The following is a 15,239-nucleotide window of genomic DNA, read 5'->3' on the forward strand; positions in this document are numbered from 1 at the left end:
TAGTGCTTTTTAAGTTTTATTTTAATTTTTTTAGCACCACCTTCTCACCGATTACTAGATAGCATATAAGAACGATGTTATTTTTAATTTTGTAGTATCTTTATTGTATGATTTGAATTTTCGTAAAGAATTTAACTGTAATAATTATCACATGTTTTTTGACATTAAAAGAAAGGTCTTGGCGAGCTCATTACAAATATGTACTTAAATGATATATTTTTATTTCAAAACATATATTTAAAACGCTGTAGTACAGTTTTAGCGGTCCAGTCGTTTCATTTACTTATACATATAAGAAGATGTAGATACTGCACGGCTAGTGTGAGTGATTGCAAAACGAAAAAATATTAAATAAAAAATAAAGTTTAAAATCTATAACCCGACTACGTAAAAAGGGGTCTAATAAGAACAAAACAAGAAAATATTTCAGATAGAAATAGAGAAATGATCATGGTAGAGCCTTAGACCATTAATGGTTTAAGGGTAGAGCCGATTAGGAAAACCTTTTAATTAATAATAATATTAAACATAGGAATAATAGATGCGATCATTCTCTTGGCCATTTTTGTATTTTTGTTTTTAATAAAAAATAAAGTTTTATTTTTTATTATAGTTATACCTACACATTTTGATGTTAAAAACAAACCTCGTGAAAATGTTACACGACCAATGGAATTAATGTAGGTATACCCTTTTCGACAAAAAAAAAATATCAACTTAAAAAATGACGATCACATAACAAACGGCCTATTGAGAACCATATCGCATTTTAATTACAGCTAGAACATGAGCTCATAGAAGAACTATCTAGGTATTCGTGTATTTTATTATAAGTAATCATCAGTGCTTACGTAAGTAGAATGAGTGCATGTAAATAAGAATAGATATGGCATCCAGGTCCTGCTGCTTCTCCATTCATAAAAAATACGTGTATATACATAATACATATTCATAATCAAACGTGACGAATGATTATTAGTAGTGGAGTGCACAAGGATGGTACTATACATATAAATTGTACAAAATGGGAATTTCCTTCTACAATACAGGTTCGTACTAAGCCCACAACCCTGTGAGTTTCTGGAAAGGTAGCTTTTAATATATCTATATCTCTGAACGGACGGACAGACGTTGGTTTATTCGTTCGTCCGCTATTTAGCTTAGACTAGTCACTTGGCAATCGTGACGTACAACTACCCTTTACTACACGTGACCTGACACGTACTTAGCCAGTATTTACAAAGCACATTAAGGGCATAAGGGGTAATCTATAACCTTAAGTTTTTTTTAAAAACGATAATTTTTTCGGTCTGTCAGTACTAAACAACCTTTTAAATGAGCGTACGAGCAAGCGATATACTGTTGACTTAGAAATTGCATGAAACTTTCATTAAGGAGCCATATCAGGAGGTGTATTGTGTTATGATAAACGAAATAGGTACGTCAATTGAAAGTATCTTGAAATTTTATTTTTATCCTACGCGTTCTGGACTTAATATCGGTGCAGAATCACTAAAGTTGTTCCTCAGCCTCAGCCTTGGTTGAGCGGAAATATCATTAAACTACTAACAAGCCCTCTGGAGACGTAAATACGCTAAAAGCCGGCTTCGGAAAGTTTGAACGGACCATCAATAGAGTAAATTTAGGCACAAAATGTGCGCGCGCATTGTGATGAAAGAGATAGAGGAAGCACCCATTACCAAGCAGGAGCAGCTTGATATCTTTGGCAGCCTGAATGCCATCCTCCTTCAGGTTTTTCTCGATCTGTTTGCTGCGTGCCAGAGCGGCGCGCTCTTCAGCGGATGAGGCGCAGCCCATGATGGCGATAGCACGCACGGCCTGGCTCGCTACGCGCGGCAGCGCCGTGCTCCTTGCATGCTCGCGGCTCGTCGTCGCGCGCAGAGAGCGCCGCGCACGCGCTCGCTCGCGCACGCGTGCGACTGGGTCGAATGAGTCGCGCCCGGGCGCCACGTCAGAAACGGCTCGGGTTGCCGCTGCCTTCAGAATCAGAATCTGGAACCGGAGTCACGGCGATGGCACCGCGACGTGGACCCACGAACGAATGACGGGTCGCGCACGCCCGGCCCGGTGGCTGCACTGCGCAAGTGCGTCCGCCCACCCGATACACTAATTACACCCTTCGTTGAACGGTTGTCCTTTCCACTACAAACAAAATTAGTCTTTTATTGCTTCAACTCAAATGGTTAACAAAATAACCGCTTATAGCTACATCAAAATCTCAAAACATTAATGTTTGAAGTTAAATATAGTGAATAAAATATATTATGAGTAGGCTAAAGAACTAGTTACTACAAACTGAATATTTTATTGTGTTAATATTAACATAAATAAACATGTAATAAATATTTTTTAACGCAATACTACTGTACTGTAATAAATAGAGAGAAAGAGACGAATTCGAAACTCACACTGTCAGTTTTAAAAACATCGTTAAAGAATAGTGCTAACACAATACACAAACTTATTGTTCTTATATTCGTGAGTGCCGGAATTCGGGATAAACAATATTTTAAGGTAAAGTTTGTGGTATTGTAGGATCTCTGGATCTACTAAACCGATTTTGAAAATTCTTTTACTGCTAGAAAGCCAGGTTATTTGTGTGTGTCACAGGCTATATTTTATCCCCGCATTCTCACGGGAATGGGAACTTTGCAGATGAAATCACGGGGCTTGTACTAAAAAAACGCAGAGAATTAAGATAATTCTCGGCGTGTGTGAATTGAAATCACAGATTCGAACCCACACCCTCTGGAATCGGAGGCAGAGGTTATATCCACTGGGCTATCACGGCTCAATCATAATTTAAATCTACAAAAACGTTAAAGTCCAACAAAATAATATCGATTTATCCCAATTTGTGTAATGACTTTGAGAACAAGTGGTCAAAACTTTTATACACATTGAATTCTGATAATGACAGTTGGTGTAAAACTTTAAACAGTTGCGTTTTGTTTTTGATTTTTGATCCATTTAGTACAAGTAACATTCATTGTAATGTGGGTTTAAATCCACAGAACACTAATTTTAAATCGCACATCGTATTCAAGCAACCATACTGAAGTTTCTTAAAAATACAGTTTCATCAAGTACGAGCGGCTAAAAAACTCTGTGATTGAACTCAGCCGATGTACGTCCACATATTCGTACAGGGACTTCCAAACAAGACAGTCTCGAACTGCCTGCATCCAGCGTTCCTGAGTAAATATGTTCCTTTATCCAGCGGCTTCCTACAACCCGCTTGATATCTTCGGTCCACCTAGTGGCTGGTTGACCAACACTGCGGTGCGGGGTCGAATTTTCTTACAACTGTTTTTTTATCTATGCTATTATTTCCACTTGCCAGTGGTATTAAGGTAACTATCTGCTGTACTTGCATAGAATAATAGATATTTGCTTGCTAGTGCTACCTTGCTATTTTTATCTCCGCTATACTATACTCCGCGCCACGAAACAAGTCCCGCAGACGCGGCGCTAACGTGCTAATAAATAACGCTCAAAATCATTTGGTAATGACGGTTTTTGTAAGGCGCTGTCAATTTTAGTTCAGGTATGAGACGCGGGACTTCTTTCGTGGCGCGGAGCCTATCATGGCGGTGGCGCCCTTCATTTGTGGTCTGTGGTGGCGCCCACAACCATAGACTATTAAACTAATCTACAAATACAAAGCATCACAGATTATATCGACACTATCAAACAGAAAACGATGAAAAATTCATATTTTTTACTCTCAGACCAATTAGAAAAAGACCTGACTCGCTAGATATCTGTCAAAGATCATCTATAATATCTTAATGCGAATCAATGCGAATCTTTAAAATTGTGTGTAGTATAAGAACACAGAATATATTTATTAATGGTATTGAATATTTTCTATATGCGCGTCTACCATGTCCCCTTGAAGAAACGACAGACAATTTTGTTGCAAAATTTGGGTGCGTGCATCTCCAAATAAATATTTAATTCCTCTATGACATCTTTATTTTGTAGATAAAGAAGTATCGGAATGGTTAGAATCAGTTAAAAAAAAGAGATTAGATTTGCTTTTTTAAAGATGTCATCTTGTCCGTCGTCAATTTGACGTGTCTTTGCGTTTTCCTTATAAGAAAGGATAAAGAAAAAAAATGACGTGTGTCACTGTCAATGTCATGATTACTGTCAAACAAAACCGGCAAACGCAAATTAGGATATTTTTCGCTAAAATTTAATTTATATTGTAAATTTTTGTAATTGTTATATATCCAGTCTACATGAATTATGGATTCCGATGATGAAATTGATTTTCAACCGTCTTGGAGAGGAGTGCCTGGTATAATTATTCTGATTAATGTTTTTGAAAACTCCAAACACAATATCTTTGAAATCGCACATGCAGCGACATGTCGTTTGATAAAACAACAGATGAGAACGTCGAGTTCACATAACATCGCAGTATGCTTATATGGGACAGAGGAGTCTTCTACATCAAAGTTTGATGTAAAAGCCGTTACAGAAATTATCCCCTTGTCCGTGCCAACGTTAGAGGATTTCAAGAAACTCAAAAACACTACATCTTTTACTGAAGCAAAAGAATTTAAGCTGTCAGATGTGTTGTGGCATTCCAGTAAATCGTTTGCTAACTGTAAAAAACAATTGTCATCTCGGAGTGTAATAATGCTAACCCGTCTTGATATTGCACCAATTGCAGTAGACCAGAAACCAACCCTCAGCAGAGCAAGTGACCTAATTGACTCCAACATAGATATAAGAGTAATAAACTTGTCTGATCATGAGTATCAAATAGATGCATTCTATGAAAAGTTTTTAAAAATAGCTAATAAAGGAATGGATTATGTAGTGCCAAAACCAATATGGGACTCAACTGAAATTGAAAAGCTTATGTATCAAGAGTCACATCGAAATCTGGCTGTAGCAAAACTAAATTTTGAAATTAGCAAGGATTTTAATATAGGTGTTGGTGTTTATACATTACTCAAAAGGCCTGGCCAAAATTACAAGAAAAATGTTTATTTAGATAGAGAAACCAATGCAGTTGTTAGTAGTGTAACAAAAACTATGAAAGTAACTTTTGAGGATGGTGATGATGACGAAGAAAATAGTCAGCCCAAAGAAGTTCCATTGCTAAAATCAGAATTACTGCATTATCAGGAATTTGGTGGTGAAAAGGTAGAATTCACAGATAGTGAAATGAAGGCTATTAAGAATCCTTTTGGACCTCCAATGATGAAACTGCTTGGTTTCAAACCTGCTAGGGTCATTTGTAAGGAAAAGTGGTATTTGAAAATGGGATATTTTTTATTTCCCAATGAAAAATCTATAGAAGGTTCAACAGTTGCTTTCAAAGCTTTGCACAAGGCTTGTACAGAAATGGAAATGGTAGCTATTTGTGCCCTATGCACAAGAGTAAATTCTAAGCCTATTGTTGGTGCCCTGAGTCCTTCAGTAAGGCCACTAAATTTAGATATAGATGTTGGTTTTGATATTATCCACTTTCCCTTTGTTGAAAGTGTTAGGGATCTGAATATAAATGAGGAAGAAAATAATGAAGAAAGTTCAGTTGACATCATTGAAAAGGCACACAAAATGCTAATGAAAGATATTTTGAATGAGTTGACCATAGAATACAAACCAGATATGTTTGAAGATCCAAAGTTACAGTCTAAATATAGGGCAATAGAAGCGATTGCATTAGATGAAGAAGATAGTGATCCATTTATTGATACAACAATACCAAACCCAGAGAAATTTGAAAATATTCGAGATGATTTGTTTGAAGAGTTATTCGGGCCTTTAGGTGAAATGACACTGAAACGAACAGCAGAAAAACAATCTTATAGTGGAGGTAAAAAACAAAAAGTAGAGAATATCGACGAAAACCTCTTAGACCACAGATTAAAGAATAATAAAATGAACGACTACACTGTTCCACAGTTAAAACAGATAATAAATTTTAAGGAAATAAAAGTTCCTTCAGGTTTAACAGGCTGTAAAAAAAAGGATCTTATTAATTTAGTTTGTGAACATTGCACTTAAATAACTTTTAAAAAATATTCAGTATAATACATTTATTTTTCATAATTATGGAAGGTTTTATTGAAATTCTAAATACCTATTTGTGTTGAGATTCTAATTATAAAATTAACAAAAACAAAAAGCGATATTTCAGACGAAGACAGCTCAAATCACCATGTGCTAATTTTCCATCTTCTAATAGGGTCGGAATACCTCAGCTCCATACAAAACTACCATCAATTTTTCATATGTTACTCCACCGTCATCACTTTCAAAAATCAAAATCAAAATCAAAAATCATTTATTTCAAGTAGGCTCAGTTTACAAGCACTTTTGACACGTCAGTTGACTATTTGTAAAGATTCTACCACCGGTTCGGAAGGCAGGTTCTGCTGAGAAGATACCGGCAAGAAACTCAACAGTTGCTCTTTTGAAAAAGTCATACAGTATTATAATTTACAATTAATAACAATTACTGTTTACATTTTTTATAGTTTTACTTTCTGTGTGAAGGTGGAAGCTGATCCAACGACCTCCAAGCATCTTTATCATTAAGGAACTCATCAATGTTGTAGTACCCTCGACTAAGTAGATGTTTTTTAACACATTGCTTAAAGCTATGCATTGGCAGGTCCATCACAGTCTTGGGGATCTTATTATAGAAGAGTACACCCAAACCTACAAAAGATTTTTTTACTCTTTGGAGACGATATGCAGAAATAACTAACTTATGCCCGTGTCTAGTAAGACGTGGGTTTAAATCTCCTTTTCGTTTGTACAAATTAATATTTTGTCTTACATAGATTATGCTGTTATATATATATTGACAGGCTACTGTTAGTATACCTATTTCTTTAAACTTTTGACGAAGGGACTCGCGTGATTTTAATTGATATATTGTTCGAATTGCTCTTTTTTGAAGAACAAATATAGATTGTATATCGGCAGCCTTGCCCCACAATAAAATACCGTAAGACATTACGCTGTGAAAGTACGCAAAATAAACAAGCCTAGCTGTATCAACATCAGTAAACTGTCTTATTTTTCTCACGGCAAATGCCGCTGAGCTAAGTTTACCAGACAGTTTTTCTATATGAGCACCCCACTGAAGTTTACAATCCAAGGTCACTCCCAAGAAAACTGTGGAACTCTCCATTTCCAATGTTTCACCATCGATCATTATAGACTTATCTAATTTTTTAACATTTGGCAATGAAAACTCAATACATTTAGTTTTCTTGGCATTCAAAAGTAGATTATTTGCAGTGAACCAATGCGACACATGCGATATGGCACGGTTTACGTCGTCAGAGTTATCTTTATTTCTGTCGGACTTAAAAATTAAGGATGTGTCATCAGCAAACAGTACAATCTCACATATGCCGCTGACATGGTATGGTAAATCGTTTATGTACACTAAAAATAGAAAAGGACCCAGAATTGAACCCTGTGGGACGCCCATTATGGTAGTGGAACCGTGCGACTTTATATCATTTATGCATACCTTCTGCGTTCTATCACTGAGATAAGAGGCAATGAGATCGAGTGCAACACTTTTGATGCCATAGTGGCTTAACTTGAGTAGAAGGGTGTTATGGTCAACACAATCGAACGCCTTGGACAGATCACAGAACACACCAATAGCATTCTTAGAACCTTCCCATGCTTCATAAATATGTTTTAAAAGTTTAGCCCCTGCATCAGTTGTATTGCGACCTTTTGTAAAACCATACTGTTCAGGATGAAACAAGTTATTTAAATTAAAATGACATAAAAGTTGATTTAATATGATTTTTTCAAAGACCTTGCTAAGTGTTGGCAATATTGTAATCGGTCTATAATTATTAAGATCTGATTTGTCTCCTGATTTAAAAAGTGGTATCAATTTGCCATGCTTCATTAGGTTCGGAAAAATACCTAAGTCCACACATTCATTAAAAATAATGGCTAAGTGGGGAGCAATTACATCAATTATATTAGATATTACTTTCACTGACATGCCCCACAGATCTCCGGTTCTTTTTAATTTTAACAAATTGAAAGATTTTTTAATGTCTGATACAGTTATGTGGTGAAATTCAAAAAGAACGTTGCACTCTTTAACATTGCCTCTTAATAGTCTCTGGGCTTCCGTAGCAGACGAATCTAGTGAATCAGTTAACAAGATAGGAACATTCTGGAAAAAATCTTCAAAGGCATTAACAACCTCGATATCAGTGTTTACTTTTTTGTCATTGACAATTAATTCAAAACTGATATCCCGCGGTTTGATTTTTCCTGATTCTCTATTAATTATATTCCAGGTGGTTTGTATCTTGTTCTCAGACTCAATTATTTTCTGTTTGATGTGTAACGATTTCGCAAGAATACAAACACGTTTGAAAATTTTTGAGTAACTTTTGACATAATCTAAATAAGTTCGCGTTTGAGTATATTGTTTTTCCTCGTACAACTCGTACAGTTTGTCTCTACTTTTGTAAATGCCTACAGTAGCCCATTCGCTAAACTTTCATGTTTAATATTTTAAAGAATATTTAATGATATTTGTTATTTTCATTGGATTAAAAGTTAAGCTTCAGGCTGAAAAAGGCTATAACTTACAGCCGTAAAGCTAGCTTATAAAAAATTTTAATAAAAAAAATTCAACCGACTTCCAACTCAAAAATTAACCTAAACTAAAAAGCAAAAAATAACATCTTACCTATGTGCTACCTTCTGATCAGTTTGAAGGCGGTGCCAAGCCAGTGATGTTTTAATTCAAGCCGTTTAAATTACACAATTTCTGTGGTTCTTTCAGAAACAGCTTTAATTAAAACATGACACTGGATTGGCACCGCCTTCAAACTGATCAGAAGGTAGCACATAGGTAAGATGTTATTTTTTGCTTTTTAGTTTAGGTTAATTTTTGAGTTGGAAGTCGGTTGAATTTTTTTTATTAAAATTTTTATTTTTTAATTTTTAGTGTTAGCACACCTACTGAGTGTGCACTGACTGACCTCCGTCTTCATCACCAGACCCCCTATGCAGTCACAATCCATATGGGTGGAAAGTTCTCATCAATATAAAATTTATCAAGTCCAAACACAAGGTAGCTACTGTGAACCGTCGAGGAGTTCCCTTAACTCTCCTTCATCTTCATCACCAGACCTCTAATACAGTCATAACCTATTCAGGTGGAAAGTTCTCATCAATACAATATTATCAAGTCAAAACACAAGGTAGCTACTGTGAACCGTCGAGGAGTTCCCTTAACTATCCTTCGTTTTCTTCACCAGACCCCTAATACAGTCACAACCCATCTAGGTGGAAAGTTCTCATCAATACAAATGTATCAAGTCCAAACACAAGGTAGCTACTGTGAACCGTCGAGGAGTTCTCTTCACTGTCCTTCGTCTTCATCATCAGACCCTTAATACAGTCACAACCCATCTAGGTGGAAAGTTCTCATCAATACAAATAAATTAAGCCCAAACAAAAGGTACCTGCTGTAAATCGTGGACGAGTTCCATCGTCTGTGTATCGGCTCCATCATCAGACCAACTCCAGACCTTGATAAAATTGTAGTGGTTTAAAATACCTTATGGAAACACTAACAAACGCACTAGCCGTCTCTACGATTTTCAAAAGTTCCCCTCGATTTCTCCAGGATGCCATCATCAGATCCTCACATGAAAAAAATGGGACCACCCTGGAATCAAACCCTTCACAACAAAAAAAGAATTTTCAAAATCGGTCTACAAATGATGGAATTATCGCTGGACATACATAAAAAAAAAAAAAAAAAAAAAAAAAAAACATACATACAGCCGAACGTAGAACCTCCTCCTTTTTGGAAGTCGGTTAAAAAAAAACATGACTATTTGTCGTCTGTGAGTCTGTGACTTTGACATCGAGTCAATTGACATTGATTCAATTTACACTGTTTAAGTACTTTAAAGAAGTTTTGTTTTGTTTGGTTTGGTTTTAAAAATCTAATTATTTTTTGCTTTTGCGTAAATAATAATGACAAATTACTTATCAATATCGGATATTTTGGTAACTAACGAAAAAGTACCATGTAAATTCTTACACGATTTACCTAAAATGGGTAAGATAAGCGGGAAACAATAAGTTAGTTGTAGGTTACACATTTAATTTCAATAAATATCTATGATTTTAAGGTTTCTTAGATCCTTCGGCAGCCGATGATGATTTAAAAGCCGGAACCAACGTGGAAATACCACTATGGCTCGCAGAGTCTTTGTTTTCTAGAAGGCCACCACTAGTGGGTGTGGATTTACCAAAAATTTATAAAGAAACCTACAGAGAGATATTAAACGCCGACGCCTGTACTGTTGATATGCACAAACTAGGGCAACATTTTTATGAACTTGGATGTTACATTGCTAAGCATGATATCAAAGGTGAAGTTGCAACAACGCTTATAAATGTAAGTTGAGTTTTCATCATCTCACTGAATTACAATATATAACTCTGATGTCTGTTAAGTAGGATGTATTAGAGCAGTAAACTAAACTGTATCAGTAATGTTTGATGAAATATTTTCGCATTCCATGGATTCACAGTGCAGGTGCCGGGTCCATCATGTGGCAGAGAAATAAAACCCGAGCAGACCCCCGGGACTTGGGGACTTGTGACCGATGGTGTACTGTTAAGAGTATCCTTGACATAACTAAGATTTCCTTTCTCCGCTTGTGTTGTTCTCTCTGCCTAGCCAAATCTACTAGAAAAGCTTTGGATATTCTTTCTAATGTAGAACTTGCTGCCGTTCTAGTGAGGCCAAGGTCTTTAAGCAAGATATAGAGAGATTTTGCTAATAGTCCTCTTGCACCTACATCTACTGTGTATAAAGTAACCACATAGCCAACTTTAGTTAGTTCATTTGTTAGGTCATAATATTTATTCACTTTCATACTGTCAAAACTAAAACATATTTTCGTACATTCCAGACATTTCAACAAAGATTCCGCATGATCCTGTCTGCAAGTGTTTCGACTGATTCCATTAGTTCCTTTCAACCCTTGTCAGCCAGTGAGAGGGATAGGACAGCTGCTGCTATGATCACAGAGGCAGCTTTATCAGGTTGGCTGAAGAGAGGTGACTGTCCGTTAACTACAGCTAACATGGTTGCTAATCATAGAAAAAGGAAAAGAGCTGAAATGGAAATGTTATAAATGTAAATTAGCATTAAACAAACACACAGTAAACGCTCCTTTGGGGAATATCTTAATATATAAAGGCGAAAATCGCCTGATGTACAAAGCTGAAATTTGGCAGGGAGGTAGTTTATAGTTAGTAGGTACATAAAACAGATTTTGTGATAGGACCGGATTAAAGAGGTCTAGTGGCAGACATAGTCGCAGGCGTTCTCTAGTGTTCTATAAATACAGAAACCGCAAATTTGGAATGGTATTTTAGGGGATACATTCTTGATCTTGGGTAACAAAGTAAAATGTAAAAAGAATCAAGTTATTGACTAAATTTTGCAAATCTTTTTGCTTGACGGTTTTGGCAAAAAACAAAATCTATAGCTGCAAATAAAGAAATTCAGTTTAGGGCTTATTGATATTCCATTATCTCCAAAACACTTCAGTCACTTGAAGACTTATACCTGTTTGTCCTGTGATCATAGTTAAGAAGTTTGTGTACACCTATGTGCCTCTAATTGTAATTCTTATCTGATAATAATTGAATCAAACATCACATTCAAATCCACTTTACTTTAAAGCTCTTGCACACTGGCCACCGTCCACAACCACAAAACGCAGCTACTGGCATATTTCCTGTAGTTTTCATACATATTACATGGACTCGCCGCAAACGGTCGACGCCGGTGGCCGCCACACGCTACAATCGTCGCTGCTCGCTTCTTGTGGCCCACGCCGGCCACTAAACGCCGCCACACGCCACTCGCGCGATTACCACCACGTGGCGGTGGTCGACACTTGTGACCACAGCCACAAGTGTCGACCACCGGCCACAAGTGGCTGTCGTGTGTGACCCGTGTGCGACTACACTTAGGCCTGTTAGTTAGTTAGCATGTGATAATGAAATGTAAAGCTCTGTGTTATAAATTTTGGATAAGTACAATATCTTCAATTATCCAGATTAGTAATTATTGTACTTTGTTATTTATAGTAAACTAAAATTGTATGTAATAAGTGTATATAACAAATTAATTTTGTAATTCAAGAATTAAATAAATACAAGAGGTAAAAAAGGGGGTTTTATTAATTTACTTACATTTATTAACTTTTGATTATAAAAAGTTTTACATTTACTACAGTAACTTAATGTACTATGAATCCATTAGGATTCAAACAGTATTATTTTAGGCTTAGCAAATTCTTATGAGATCATACATTTTGGAGCAATTTACGACTTAAATGTTTCACCTTTCCTTATTCATATACAATGGCTACAGATAACAAAATACTAACATGAAATTGTAATAAAATTCTTAGTATGTTTCAATTTACTTATTGTATATTTAGCTAGTTAGTTAGAAACATGGCAGTATTGTATGAAATACCAGTCAATATTATACCTGTTAAAATGAAACAAATTGAAAAATAATAATAATGCACAACATGAACAGATTAATTTTTAGAAATAGACAATTATTTCAACTGTAGTAATTTAATTAAATAACTTGTCTCCGAAATGTTCAGAAATAAATTACTCAATAAATAGTAATAAAATATATCAAATAAAAAAATAAAAATAATGATATAAATTACTACATTTCTAGTGACTATCAAACTACACAACATAAAAATAAATATAATAAAAACAGCAAAATAACATTTAACAGAGAATAAACCAACATTATTTTTTGAATGCCTATAAGCAACTTTACTGATGGCACAGTCAAAAAACATGTCACACACCTCTAACACTAAGGGACACCGAAATACATCTAGAGACATTCTCCGTTTATATCTACATACATTTAGCGTGCCAGACACGTGCCGTGGCAGACAAAATAATATTCTTCTATACAGTTTTATTAACATATTTATATCTATTGTAACATGGCTGAACAGACGTTGACAGACACGGGTTGCGTCCGGCCAGTAATCGAGGAAAGATTTTGTCTGTAGAGCTCTTTTAATGAAAGAAGTTTTAGTCACGAGACTAAAACCTGAAATAAAATTGTCAATAATTGCCATTACCAAATGACAATGAGCGCCATTATGACATTAGCGCCGCATCTTAGAGACTTCTTTCATGAAAAGGACTTTACGTGTCTCTCTGTGGGTGTCTGCAACCCTACTTGTCTGTGACGCAGTTTCTGTAGATATAAACAGACCTTAATGTGTGTAACATGAATGTATTATACTTTGCCTGATGTTCCTTTTGAGCAGGCACTCAGGCTGTATAATATTTGGCAAAAATCCGTTATACCTATTTATATGTATAAATAATGCTGTAAATTAATTGCATTATGTGCAGTTTTATTCTTTTTATTTCTATGTTAATTACAAAGTACAGCCCAAGTCCTATTCTCAGGAACAGTGCTAAAATACATTTAGAACTACAAACTTATGAGTCTTCGTCACAACACTGTTTTACCTCATCAATGTCTTGATTCTTATCACTAAATAACAGTTCAGAGGTACACCGGTAAGGGTGTATTGATTGTTAACATCTGTCATTCTTGACGGATGGGTTCAAGTCGTGGAAGTAAGCGTGTGCCATAGCATCATCAGCTGGCATCCTCAATGCTGGATTACATGTAAGCAGCCGAGAAAGCAGGTCTCGTCCTCTAGCTGGTAGACGTGGGACAACTTGAGCTAGCCCTAAGCTAGGTTGGTACACTGGCAAGGGTTTGTAATCAGGCAGTTGAGTGACACCTGGCCAGGTGTCTTCATTTGGTGTTCCTGTAAATTCAATCAAGTTACTTTAAGTTAAAGTTACTGCATACAATATTTTTTTCAAGGTAGTAAATTAGAATACTTTGTACTAAGTTTTTTTTAAATACTATTTACTCATTTGTTTAAAGTTCTCACTGTGTTTGACTTTTCAAACACAGTGATAAAAAATTATCTGGTAGCTCATATCAATAGCTCAAATGTTAATGAATAAAGTATAGATTAATGCATTTTTCTAATTTTTAGGTACAGTAAGGTATGATTGCACAGAGCTTTACCTAAAATTGCAAACAACTTACCCAGTAATTTAAAGATTCTCTTAAGCTGGTCATCAACATCAGACCCAGGGAACAGAGGCCTTCCAGAATTAGCCAGCTCAGCAAATATACATCCGGCAGACCACATATCAATGCTTGTTGTATACAATTTAGCTCCAAACAATACATCAGGAGGTCTGTACCAGAGTGTGACGACCTCTGCCGAGTAACACTTCACTGGGATGCCGAATGCTCTAGCCAGGCCAAAGTCTGCCAGTTTTAGCTCCCCATTTTTGTTGATTAACAAATTTTGCGGCTTCAAATCGCGATGAAGCACGTTGTGACTGTGACAAAATGCGAGGCCTCTAAGAAGTTGGTACATGAACGATTTTACCACATCCAAATCTATCTCACCGTTCAGACTGTCGAAATACTTTTTCAGATCCTGGTCGCAATGTTCGAATACTAAAGTCAATTTTTTCTCACTGTGCAGCACATCGTATAAACGCACGATATTCTTGTGCTTTAACTCCTTGAGAAGGCATATTTCCCGTAATGCGGACGATGGAACCCCTTCGTCATCGTCGTCCAATCTTACACGCTTAAGTGCCACAATTTCATGGGTTTCTTTATTTTTTGCTTTAAAAACTGTTCCGTATGTGCCTTCTCCGATTTTCTCCAGCTTCTCATATTTCTGCATAGTGAGATTTTTGTATCAATAGGTAATTGATTCTGAATTTATAGCAAAACTCTAAAGAATAACTTCTCTGCTCTGTTTATCAAATTAAAATGTCAATTGTCAAATGTCAATCAATCAAAGTGAAGTTTAAAAAAATCGTTTGCCTATGGTAAGACTTCTACACAGGCAATATATAACAAAGCATAGCGCATATTATGCATTTTTTACTAAATTACAATTTTCAAATAAAATTATTTAAGATTTTAAGTCTTAGTTTTTTGTGGATTTAATTTTATTATTGAATTATTATTTACCTATTGAGTTTCAGTTTACTTAGTGGACGTAACGTAAACATTAGAATAAAAAATTAAATATTTGCCATCATGTGGTGCATCACTT

At 35.8% G+C, this 15,239-nt stretch overlaps 4 protein-coding genes across 4 annotated transcripts in view; 2 read left to right on the forward strand and 2 right to left on the reverse strand.

The window, feature by feature from the left end:
- Window positions 1–2,024, reverse strand: part of LOC112053280 (guanine nucleotide-binding protein G(o) subunit alpha) — a 92,656-nt gene extending 90,632 nt beyond the window's left edge. The window contains exon 1 of the mRNA XM_052887980.1: window positions 1,701–2,024. Within this exon, the coding sequence (XP_052743940.1) occupies window positions 1,701–1,818 (118 nt within the window). The 5' untranslated portion in view covers window positions 1,819–2,024. The remainder of the gene's footprint in view (window positions 1–1,700) is intronic.
- Window positions 2,025–4,159: 2,135 nt separating this feature from the next.
- LOC112042950 (X-ray repair cross-complementing protein 6) lies at window positions 4,160–6,097 on the forward strand. Its single transcript, XM_024078178.2, has one exon. It carries the CDS (start codon window positions 4,276–4,278, stop codon window positions 6,049–6,051), a length of 1,776 nt encoding a protein of 591 aa, XP_023933946.2. The 5' UTR covers window positions 4,160–4,275; the 3' UTR covers window positions 6,052–6,097.
- Window positions 6,098–9,949: 3,852 nt separating this feature from the next.
- LOC112042925 (DNA replication complex GINS protein PSF3) lies at window positions 9,950–12,250 on the forward strand. The gene is made up of 3 exons (XM_024078131.2): window positions 9,950–10,117; window positions 10,191–10,459; window positions 10,980–12,250. The coding sequence occupies exons 1-3, from the start codon at window positions 10,033–10,035 to the stop codon at window positions 11,202–11,204; spliced, it is 579 nt and encodes a 192-aa protein (XP_023933899.2). The 5' UTR covers window positions 9,950–10,032; the 3' UTR covers window positions 11,205–12,250.
- A 5-nt stretch (window positions 12,251–12,255) lies between these two features.
- LOC112042924 (cyclin-dependent-like kinase 5) lies at window positions 12,256–14,957 on the reverse strand. Its single transcript, XM_024078130.2, has 2 exons — window positions 14,204–14,957; window positions 12,256–13,913 (listed from the first exon to the last, which is right to left on the reverse strand). Exons 1-2 carry the CDS (start codon window positions 14,859–14,861, stop codon window positions 13,675–13,677), a joined length of 897 nt encoding a protein of 298 aa, XP_023933898.1. The 5' UTR covers window positions 14,862–14,957; the 3' UTR covers window positions 12,256–13,674.
- Between the last annotated feature and the right edge of the window lie 282 nt (window positions 14,958–15,239).

Source organism: Bicyclus anynana, chromosome 20 (genome assembly GCF_947172395.1).
Source record: "Bicyclus anynana chromosome 20, ilBicAnyn1.1, whole genome shotgun sequence".
Taxonomy (NCBI): domain Eukaryota; kingdom Metazoa; phylum Arthropoda; class Insecta; order Lepidoptera; family Nymphalidae; genus Bicyclus; species Bicyclus anynana.